The following is a 12081-nucleotide window of genomic DNA, read 5'->3' on the forward strand; positions in this document are numbered from 1 at the left end:
GTATAATGAGAATAGCAATGCTCTCACATTAAACACAGACATGCCAAATGCTGTATCGAGCATGTCCTATTACACAACTCATAGAAATTTGGTTTCCTTCAGTTTCTGAGCTTCCTGTCTCTTTCCTCCCTGCCTATGTCTTTGTTTTCCTCACAAAGCAGAGTTCAGTCATTTCCTGCACCTCCCTTACATCCCATTACCCTTAAAGCAACCTTGCTCGCCCGCAGCAAAGATCCATCTCAAAGCTGAAGAAACAACTGCAGTTAGCCCAGACTGATTCCAAACAAGAGTCTGGGGCTCACATATGCTCATGTCAGCAGGAAAAGGTGGAAGGAAGCGTGCAGACCATCACCTCTGAGCTCCTAAACACCGAGCAAGTCACTGCTCTCCTCCACCTCTTCCTCACCTCCCTCTGCTGCTCCTGCAGGGCCAGCAGGCTGCAGTCACCCTTCCAGCTCCAGCTTCCCCTGCCCAGCCCCTCTCCCAAAGGCTCCATCTCCTCTGACCTCCTCACCCCCCAGTCCTCTCCGAGACCCTCGGCAGGACGCAGCCTCTTGGTTCCCTTTTGCCTTCTTGTGGCTTTCCACTCGCCAGAAGATCAGCTCCTCAGCCCCTCCTGACCCTTCCTGTCCTGCCTGAGAGCCTCAGGAGCCTTTGGCAGCTGGGACAGGGACACAGAGCAGTGCCAGGGCTGTGCCTGTGCCGGACCTCTCTCTCCTGGCACTCACATGTGCGTGCTTTGCACATGGTCGAATATTGTACAGCAGGGAGGTTTTGTCTCTGACACAGGGGCTCTGCACAACAACAGCATCACCAATGAAACTGCTGCCATTCCTAGGTAGGTGAAATCTCTCTCTTTGGGTGAGAGGGAGCGGGTTCTGACAAGGAGAAATTGTTATATCGGGGATGGTTGGAAGCTGCTGGGTACACAGGACTGGAAGTGCTTGTAGCTTCGATCAATGCTGATGCTGGATTTGGTAATTGCATGGTTAGTATCATCCCACAACCAAACCCCAAAATGCCTCTTTATCTCACTGTGGCTTGTACTGGGAAGAAAAAAAAAAAAAAAAAAAAAAAAAAAAAAAAAAAAAAAAAAAAAAAGGTAACATTATGACATTATGAGTTTCTGTGCATTTGTTTTAGATTTTTTTTTAATTCTCTTTCTCCATATACTTGGGAAATTTTTAGATTTCACATGCTGAAAACAGTAAAATGACAACAGAATCCCACAGATTTCTGTTTTTATCCCTATAGAAGACAGTCTCTCCTCTCAGAAAAACAGAGAAAATGTGAAATTCGTTGATATGTAAATTGACTTGGATTATATATAATTATTTAAAAATTGTGTGCAATTTTTAGTCTTTTGAATTTTTCGTGAAGTCTTAATTTGTCCAAGAAAACAACATCTCGGTGAGATTTCATGAGGCAGTTAAATTGTAACACTAGGCTAGCAAATATCCAGAATGACATTCAGGTAGGGAAAAGCAGAGATGCAGGGGAAGACAGGACCCAGAAGGATCTTAATGTTCTTCAGCTTTCACTACATCCTCCTAACAATTTGTAAACTGCAAAGTAAAAAACTTGCTTTCCTTTCTGAGCTAAATGCCTTATATCTAACCAATTATAGGGTGTGTGTGATAGTACAGTGATCTGTAAGTTTTATCAAAATAAGAGATCCCTTTTTTACTTTCTCTTGAAAACCATGTTCATTCATACATTGGGAAAGTAGTTATGGCATTTTAAGAGATTAAATTTAAATAATTTGCCACACCATAAATAGCTTCTGTCATAATGATGTAAATATGTGACATTTCATGTTAAATCTGCCAGACCATGCTTATGTGCTAGCTACAAAAGTATGGGAATAAAAAGAACATTTATTATAGGAATGAAAGGTCTGATCAGGGAACCCTTTTTGGTTTTTTAATAGATATTGTGTGTATATATATATATATATATATATATATAAAATACATATATTATTTTATATATGTATATTTATATACATTATATGTATGTATATGTATACATGGACGTGTAGGGCAGTTTGGATTATGCTCCTTACATAACTCAGAGTGCAAATAAATGCCTGGGCTTTACTGGAAACTACTAGAGAGCTTTGAAAGCTATCCAAATGTTTTCCCCAGATCACTGGGTAATTTCTATGCTGTTTACCAATTTTATACTGGCTGAGAACACATTTGAGTTGTTTATCTGTGTTTTTTATCTGCTGCTTTACCCTGTAGCTGGTGGCCCTTGCCCTATCCTGCAGTACTGAGCCTGTGATGATGTTTACTGGAATACACTCATTTTGTGGAAACCTTTGGCCCAGATCTTGTTTTAGAGCTGAGAATAAAGTTTTTAGATAATGAAACAAGTCTGATTTTCCTTTGTTCCAGTTCTGATTTCCAGTCTGCTGGACTATGGCTGCACTTCTCCAAGCTGCAACATGACATGCCACAAAGATGCCAGGTGTGAAGTTCAGGGTGGGACAACAGGCTGCTATTGCTCCCAAGGATACACAGGAAATGGCATAACAGTCTGTAAAGGTAAACACATTTTACCTACACGTTTTTGTTATGTGCTGTCTTGAAAAACTTATCCAAGAGCCCACTAGCTCAAGGATTAAACTTTATGTCACAACAGTGTCATACACTAAAATGTTTTCAAAGCCAAAACCTTTAATAGTTTCTGAGAAATTGTACAAATTGTGCTCAGCCTGGTGTTCTGATGCAGCTTGCCATGTATCTCAGTTGAGATACCTGTTTTCCAGCTTTCCTTTTCCATGAGTGCTGCTAGCTAATCTTTGCTGATTGCCTTCAGCAGTTTCCCTGGTGGGTCAGGATTCCTGGAGTCAGGGTTGCAGTGGTGGCTGTTGTGCAGCCCTCAGCTCCCTGCCTCACACACAGCACCTGGCCACCCTTCCCAGCAGCTGATCACCATCAAACAGCTCCTGGGCTGCAAAACAAGGAGCTGTGTGTGCCACAGAGATATGCCAGTGCTGATTTTAATGCTGCAGCTTCTTGCCAGAGAAATATGCCAGAAATCCTATTAAGGGATCTACTTTAGGATGACTCTTTCATCTAAAGAAAAGTAAGCTAAAATATTTTCCTGATTTCATATTTGTCTTCCACTATGAATAGCTGTAATATTGATTTTCACTGTTAGGTATGCAGATAGCAGAAATTCACATGAATCTTGTCAGTTTTGAGTATCCTGAAAAGTAGCTATGAGTAGTAACCACCTACTGGGTCAATTTTTCTGTTTCAAGCATCTTGGGAAAATTAGCAGTTACTACTTAGCAGTAACCCTTTGGTTTGGTATGAATGTAGGAAAACAGCCCACAGGTATTTTGGATTTTTATAGCTCATTTCCCATGCTGTGCATGGAAGTATGTTTGTTCAGGAAAATTTAGAATTCAAGGGCGTTTTTTCCAAGAAAGGTGTCTACCTTTTAATAAGGTGGAAATGTTTAAAGAGAAATATAGATGGCTAAAATAACAAAAAAAATTAGGAATAACAAAACCATGGAATAATTTAGCTTGGAGAGGACTTCTGTAAGTCACCTGGTCCAGCTTCAACTTAAAGCAGATATCTTGGGGCTTTGGCCAGCTGAATTTTTATTATCTCCACTCATGAAATCTGCACCTCTCTGGGCCTTTGTTTCAATATCTGACTGCCATAATTGTGAAAATATTTTTTCTGATATCTGGTTGAGGCTTCTCTGGTTGCAGCTGGTAACTTTTCCTTCCCAGTGCACTTCCACTACATTTCTAATAATAGTTTAGCTTCATCTCCTCCATAAGCCCTCATGACCTCCCATTATGTAGTGTAGGCAGCATTTTATTTGCCCTTTGCCTTCCCTTCTAAAGTTTGAGCAAATTCTGTTCTGTCAGTCTCTTCTTTTCTCATGTCATGTAGTTTCTAAATGTATTGCTTGAATTTAATGCTAACCTTGCATAATCACTTAATTAATTTGTCTATCAAGCTGCTCAAAAGAGAGTAAGAAATGGCCTTTACAACACTGGTTTTGCTCTTGAACTAGTTCAGTTTTAATACCACAAAAGCCAGCTGGTTTCAACAAGAAGTGCACAGTGTGTTTGCAGAGTCAAGGGCCTACACTTGGGAATAATGCAGAGAAAGAAGAAAACCAAGTCAATTTTTGCACTACTGCCTGGAATAAATCAAACTAGCATTTACTTACCCAGCATCATCTGGTACCCACTACATTGTCTGTTCTGGTCTGGAAAGTCTGTGATTATGAATCATCAATTAAATTTGCAGTAAAGACACCTGTTGTTCTCACTGCCATGACTGATGTTCTTAAACCCATCCATTATATATGCACCTATTATAATATTATTAAATCCAAATTTGTAAGGACAGATTTATCTTGCCTTCCATGCTCTTTTTTTTTCCTCACACAATACCTTTTTCTTACTTTTTCTTTTTCCTGTATTTTCTTAGAGAAGTCTACATTCAAATTTAATAAAAACATTAATTGAACACTTAAAGAAAATTCAGTGTAGTGAAACATGCATTCAAAAAAAAAACATGCATTCAAAAAAAAAAAAACATTAATTGTTTATTAAGAATTATACTCAGTGTTTGAAAACTCAGTCTTTAAAATAAAATTTCCAATGTCAGTCCAGGCAAACAAGATGTTAGATATATTTGTGGTGCTTTGCAGTTAAGTGGCAATGATTTGAAGCAAGTCTCATGTCTGGAGACCAACATTTTCTCTGGTAAAGTACCTCAACAACCACCAAAGTCACTTACCCTCCAGCAAAGCTTGCAGCAGAGCAGTGTGGCTGCTGGCCCTGAAAGAGAGACAGTGTTTCTCTAGGGTGGCATTCAACTCTGTGCATCACTAACACTGTGCACTAGTCCTCTAATAGCATAAGGGAGTAACCTGAATTTTAATTGGGCAGGTTCTGTAAAGGGTGAGAAACGTAGGCTACACCCCATCATAAACAGCTTAAAGATGTGGAAACGTAAAGCAGAGCCTCAGCTGTTCAGTGGTGTGTGAGATCTTGCTGTTCTGTGGAAGAGCAGCAGGTGCATCTGCTGTTCCAGAGATAGCTACCTGTTTTTATTCAGTTAATAAACTAAGGCTTTCACAGTGATAGTGCAGTCACCTTCAAAGGAGATCATCAATCTGTGCTAATACAGGCATTTTTGAAAGAGCCTATATAGTACCTTGTGTTTAAATATTTGCCCCTCTGGTTATTTAGATAAGTTGTGAGAGTCATAATTAGTCAACAACATTAATAATTTTGCATAACACAGAATCAACTTCTTCATTCTGCTTATCCTGGTAGACAATTAAACCAGAACAGTCATTGGTTTGAGACTTTATTCTGAAACAAGCAATTCAAATTCTTCTCCTCATAAACATGTTGAACAGAAAATGTTAGTTTTCAGGGTAGTCCTCTTAAGCTTTCCTAGCTGAGAAACTCTTTATTTTTATTTACAGGTACATTCTGACACTGAAAGGTTTGCATTTGTTTCTCTACTTTCACTTGCTTGTACCACCTCTTAAATACTTGTAAAAGTTATTTCTTTGCTAGCCCTGTCTTTTCACTGTGACACACTTAGACATTTTCCCTTGAGTTTTCTGTGCTGCAAAAGGCAATAATGTCCTCTTACATTTATTTCCTAGCACCATTATTGATGAATCATGAATCACTGATGTCAACATACCTTAGGAATGGGGTTTGTTAGTTTTGACTTTGCTCCCTTTGCCAGCTGGCTAAGTGACTGCAGAGAGCTCAAGATTATTGGATTTGCTGTGTATAGATAAAGACACATAGATATGAATTTAATTTCCTGGTGTCAAAGTCATGGCTTTTAAAATAATTATCCTTTTACAATCTTTCCCACAAGATTTCAACCACTTTAAATTAGGTCATGTTTTGGACTTTCTGAAGGCATACTTTGGCCACTCTAACAAAAACCTAATCCTCTTCATAATCTCATTGTCTTCAGCAAGAATATATGCAGGAATGCACATAGTCAGGAGAATAACTGATTGTGGTATCTGGCCTCTTTTATATATTGAAATTATAACCTACATAGCAATAAATTCCCTCTGTACAGTATCTTCCAGAAAGCCATAAATGAGTCACCTTGTCAAGTTTTACACCTCTGAGGTACAAAATACTATACCAGTCTCCTTACTTTTTCTTTTGTATTTATATTCCTTGCTTTATGCAGTATTAAATAAAAGAGAATGACCTCTGATAATACATCTATTTGCTTTTTAGGACTGTTCTTGGGCAGATGTATATTCTGCTTGTAATGCATGAGCCTTAAGCTTCACAACATCATACACCTAATTGAAGTAATATGGGCTAAAGCTCTTGGAATAAAAAATAAAGATATACCCAGAAACCACTGATTTATAGACAAGTTAACTTCCTCTCATGCAAAAATGCCACGGATTTTTTACAGATAAATAGAACATATCTGCCACACTTAAATGTAAATATATTTCTTTATATAAGAAGAGTTGGACATAAAAATTAGGTGTTGTTCATAATTCCAGCTTTCTTCCAAAAGAAAATTAAAGCAAACAAACAAAATTTTAGATCCTTTAAAAAAGATAAGAGTAGAAATAAAACTTCATAGAAGCCAATATTTTATTTTTAAAACAAAGGGGAAAATGAGTTGGCATCAGTGATGCTTTCCTAAGCAGCTCTGCTGTTTCAAATGCTGGCTGCCTCTTGATTGCTGACTGCCAATTTGCTGCTTTGCTGGCACACTGCAGGAAATTAAAGTAAACAGTGTGATCACAGTGTTTACTTTAACTTTGTAAAATACGGAAGGAAAATGAAGCAGTGCTGTTTGTTCCAGGAGGGGAGGCAGGCAAGCAGGAAAAGCCTGAACACAATATCCCTCCCAGATATCCCTACACAATATTCCCTTGAAAATGTCACTTGCAAATTATACTGCAAGATTAATCAGTGTTACTTGTAAAATAGTTGCAGCTCTTCCAGAAATAGGACTTAGGCTGTCAGAGAAACTTTCTACTGAAGCAAGGCAGTAACTCTGTTCTGAAGTGCAGATTTATCATTTTACAGAGGTAGAAAATACATCAGTGCAAATGGTATTTTGTATCAAAATATGTAATCCCTGTTAGAACACCGGGCAATTTGTATAAATGCAGCTGAATCAAATTGAAATCATGCTCAATATCTGATCACAAACAATATTTTCTTGTTTTATGGAGGGTCAAAAGACCAACTCTCTGGCTTTTGCCAGCTATAAAAAGGAGTTTTCCTGTGAGACCTCAGTTCCTTGTTCTAATGTGATGCTGCTGAGTCCCACCATTGACTTTTATTGCTGTCACTGAATTTGTTTGGATTCACTGGTGTCATTGCTGCCATTCTGCAGCACCCAGTTTGTGTACAGTTTTTATAGAGGAAATTTTTGCTTTCAAATTAAAATGACCCTGTAAAACCAAGTATAATAATTTTATTCTATCCAAAACTTTTCTTCAATAGAAAATTATTTCATTCAAATGTTGATTCACCAAAGGAGAATTTATTTTTTTTTAACAGCAGGCATACATCACTGGTTGTCACTTCTGCGTTTACCAAATAGTCTGAAATCACTGATATGGAAGATCCAATCCACACACTTCCTAAATTCATTTCACTGCTATCAGTTACCACAAGCTATAAAAAGGCAAATTGCAGCTGCTCTAACATAGCACAGCAGGAGAAAGATATGCCTCAGCCAAGCACTAGCAGGGCTCAACTCAGCATGTGACAGCTCAGAAAACTTGGGATGTGCTGTGCAGGGGGCCAAAGAAGATCACTAATTCCCAGCCCTTTTGGCATGCTCCTTGCCCTTTTTCCTTTCCCCTTCTCTTCCTGCACCTCCTAATCTCTACTGCTTTGCCTCTATACTCTGCTGGAGCTTTTACATGGGGCCAGGAAAAAAGCAGGAGTCACCTTCAAATTCAGAATTTTTACTGCAGGTTTAAGTGTTGGGCATTTTGGTGATCCCAAGATTTGGTTTTGGGAGGCACCATTCTGTTTGTTGTATATTTAGGTATTATATTTACCTGAGCTCATGGTTTCATGGCTCCTCTACAGGGGACAGAAAGTTTTCTTCCCTTGTGTCTTCTTTGGTAATAATAGAGCTGAATGGGTTTTTTTTTTTTACTTTTCTGGAAATGCAGAGATTGACTGCTGAGTTGTGAGATGTTACCCAGCTGAGGTATCTTGATTTCACATTCCAGATTAAACCTGTAGGCAGATCATGGAATTGAAAAGCCTGGACAAATTAACTGGGAGGATTTGATTTTCTGGTGCATAACAGTCCACTGGCCTAGGAAAGTGCTGGTGTTAATGTTAACATGGCAGGTTCCTGGCCTTTTGAGGACCTACAGCTTTATGTATGCCTTCTGCCTTTCATGTGCAAGATGTCACTTTTCTGTGGATTTGGGAAGGGCTTGATGGCTGTGATGTCCATGGGCTGCTGGGGACTAACCAGCTGTTGTGTGGTTGCCTTCCAGCCACAAAGGATGGAGTTATGTTTATGTTCCTGAAAATAGCCATACCCTAGGCTAACAGTATTAGTCAAAACAGCTTCTGTAGCCTTGAATTCATTTTTTATAGCTACTATTCAAATTATGTTTTAGTTGAATTTTTTAAGAGAAGGTCAGGAATTGGAAAGGGGAGCATGTGTAACAGCAGTGCCTGGTGATGGAAGGGGACATGAGTCAGGAAGAGCAGTGCAGGATGTCTGGAGTAACAGTACAGCTGAGTAGGGTGAGGTGGAGGCTGCCTCACTCCAATTCTCTTACTGAGGTAATCTCTGAGTCCATAAAATTTTGACTCAAAATGTTTTATGCATCCAAAGTGTCAAATCCAGAAACGAATAAATCCCTCCCAGTTTCCCACTCAAATAGGAGAGACAGAGGATCTTCAGAGGCTTAGCTCTTCTTCCTGCTGCCAGAAACCACGGTTCACTAACAGGCCAAGGACACAGCCTACAACATTTGTAACATTGACCCTAACTTTAAGAAGCCTTGGACAAACTTCGTTTTAGGGACGTTTTAGATAGACTCATTATCTTCATAGATTTGAGCCAAAAAAAAACCAAACAAAATCTCTATTTTATCATGTGTTTTGTTTACATTTTATTGAAATGGTACTTTGAGCATGACTAAAATACAGTAATGCATTTTTGAAAGAACCAGAAAGAAACAAGACTTCCTCTTGTTATATCTTTAATCATATCCAGACTCTCTTTTAAATTAGTCCTGTTTGCATCTAAAAAGAGTTTTTAAAATGTGTGTAGATGATGTGGTAGAAAAGAGTTATTTGTCTCTCTCAAAAATTTACCCAAACTTTTAGGCTGATCATCTGCACTTGGATGGTTTCTTACTTGTTTAATTCAAAATGTGTTTTAACCCTTGCCAAATAACAGTAATTTCCTTTCTTGAGAAAATACTCCTTTCATCCTGTTTTGTGGTACTAAGAATCAATATGTTACACGTTTAGAGGATGTGGGAAATTTCATTTAAGGAGCTATAAACTTGTTATTTCAGAGTTTGCTTACTTTGTGTTTACCAGAGATATGATTCCCTTCCTGTGTCTCTAACATCTGAAGTAATCCCAGGAGGTCCAACAGTAACAATATGTTCTTCACACTTGCTGGTTTGAAGTAAAAGAATGAAAAGTATTTCCTGAACATGTATATTCATACATGTATATTAAATGCACACAACCATGTACACAGGGACCTGTGTATAAGCAGGCATGTGAATAAAAGCAGACTTTTCTAAGTAAGGCAATCTCAAAATTGTCAGTTTTACTCATTTTGTGATTGTATAGTCAAAATTAGCTTTTGTTAAGGAAAAACCAGGATTCATTGTAAAGAAATTGTTTCCATACATTCCACTTCCTTGGGGCTTCTCAACCCAGACTCGTGGTAGAGGCTGTGCAGTGCCTTTGGGGCTGTGCAGTCAGTCAGTGTCACCCCCAGAACAGGGCTGTGTCATCAGGAATTACACACATGAGCTGGTGTCATTTCTGCACAGCTATGCTGATTTGTGTATGATAGCCCACTAATCTCCTATACTCATTTTACTTTTTTCTCTGTAACTCTATATTGAACCCATAGAGTTGGATTGCAGGAAAGTGTGCCCTTTGGGATTTTTTTCCTTTTTTTAATTGTTGTTTCTTATTTTCTTCTGCCAGCATATACAGGAGCGGTGAAGTTGTATGTAACCACATTTGAAATGTGTAATTTATCTAGGATGATATGCTGGTGCACAATTTTTCTGTGTGTGACTGTGAAAAATTGCAGACTGAGCTGCTGGCAGACAGAATATCACACCCAGCTCAGCGCTGTGTGTATGAAAGAGTTTAAGAAGGTAATTGACACTTTGGACCTCTATTTGCCAAAGAAAGAGATAATGACGTTCTCCAAGAAGATTAGAATCTCACCAAACATTGTGCTCTAAATATAGAGCACAAAGCCAGGTGATGTTTGTGAAAATGCTGCTGGGCTGCAGGAGAAGGAGGGGGCAGAAGGACTGCAATTTTGCACTGTATATTTTTTAGGTACACAGATTTAATTTAGAGATTATGGCTTGAAAATGAAATTTACAGTACGTGTGTTTTTCGGCGATAAGAAATTGATTTTGTGACCTTGGTGCACACTAATTGAAATATCTGGCACTGTGTTTTGCTGAGGTTAAAGGAAGCCATCCATGGCTGGAACTGCATTCTTCTTTCACCTTGAACTGCGCGGTTAATCACAGCCCCAATCACGGGCAGGAAGGAAGCTGCTGTTTACTGGGGTACAAGGAAGCTGAATAATCTCTGCTCATTGTCTAAGGGATAGCTTGTTGTGTGATTACTTCTGGCTGGGCTTGGGAGATTCGTGATTACTTTAAAACGGAGAATTCTGGTGGAATTGCCGTTCAGGGAACGCCGGAGCAGATGGAGCAGATTCACCGGGGTGCAGGGGCTCTCCTGGCCCTCCACAAGCCTGGCTGCTCCTTGGGCTGAGGCAGCTCTGTCCTGTGCTGCCTGGCACTGTGCTGGGACAGGAGATTGAATAGGTCTGCTTGAATTAACTGCTTAAGGGTTTCTGCCTTAGCTTGGACAACTGTGACACTCTGAGGCTGTCTGTGAACTAGTGTGGTAGGGTGTCCCATTATTTTGCTTATTATTTAATGTTACACATTTGCTAGGTTGGCACAGGATCTTGTTTTTCAAAAAGGAAAATGAAAGCTCCTGAAAAGCCTTGACAATAAATGGTTATTTGTTCAAAACAGCCAAGTCTAATCTTTGTTTATGTTACTAGGCTTCATGTAATGGTGTTGCAATAAAGAAAAACAGTTCTTCAGGATATGTGCTGGCTTTTATGTTTTATTTGTAATGAAAGCTAGGCACATAGGCAGCAATCTACATAAGTTACAGTGAGGGAGGACATAAGCTTGGATGGTGACTTGCATGTTTATATATTTACTTTTTATTTGTTGCAAAGTGTCTGCATCTCAATTTTAAAAAACGTTAAATTAGCCTGAGGTATTGCAGTTTCCATCCCCAGAATTTTACCAGTGGGAGACGAAGAGAAAAGGTGAATTAATCCTGTGCTAGGAGACCAGTGCTGCTCTCCTGCCCCATCTGTGCAGATGAGCTGTGGGTCCATTCCCACAACCATTGTCCTGCTGGGACAGAGTCCAGTCATCTTCCCTGCCCTCCTAATGCTGCAGTGGGTTTGGGGCACCCCCAAAGCTCAGAAGGGCTGAGGGTATCACAGCCTTGGCTCACAGCTTGCACCAGGAGTGTCAAGGCAGGCAGGGAGACGTTGCAATAATCTCTGCAGGCATTACAGTCTTCATCACTGATCCCTGTAACATCAGAGGCCCAAAGAAACACCAGAGAAACTTCAGGATGTTGGCATGGACTGAAAGAGAAGCTCAGCTAAGCTCTGCAGGCCTAAATAGGAGCTCTGAGCCTTGCAATTCTTCCTTGTGGTGATGGGAAAGGAGTAGATGGAAAATTGTATTGCAATGAAGGCAATGCCTTAGTTTTTCTCTTGAATAAATCATTTT

General features: G+C 39.4%; 1 protein-coding gene across 1 annotated transcript in view; it reads left to right on the forward strand.

The window, feature by feature from the left end:
* The first annotated feature begins 203 nt into the window (after nt 1–203).
* Nucleotides 204–12081, forward strand: part of ADGRL4 (adhesion G protein-coupled receptor L4) — a 73211-nt gene continuing 61333 nt past the window's right edge. The window contains exons 1-2 of the mRNA XM_056497060.1: nt 204–838; nt 2400–2549. Of these exons, the coding sequence (XP_056353035.1) occupies nt 817–838; nt 2400–2549 (172 nt within the window). The 5' untranslated portion in view covers nt 204–816. The remainder of the gene's footprint in view (nt 839–2399; nt 2550–12081) is intronic.

The sequence above is a fragment of the Oenanthe melanoleuca genome, chromosome 8 (genome assembly GCF_029582105.1).
Source record: "Oenanthe melanoleuca isolate GR-GAL-2019-014 chromosome 8, OMel1.0, whole genome shotgun sequence".
NCBI classification, from domain to species: Eukaryota; Metazoa; Chordata; class Aves; order Passeriformes; family Muscicapidae; genus Oenanthe; species Oenanthe melanoleuca.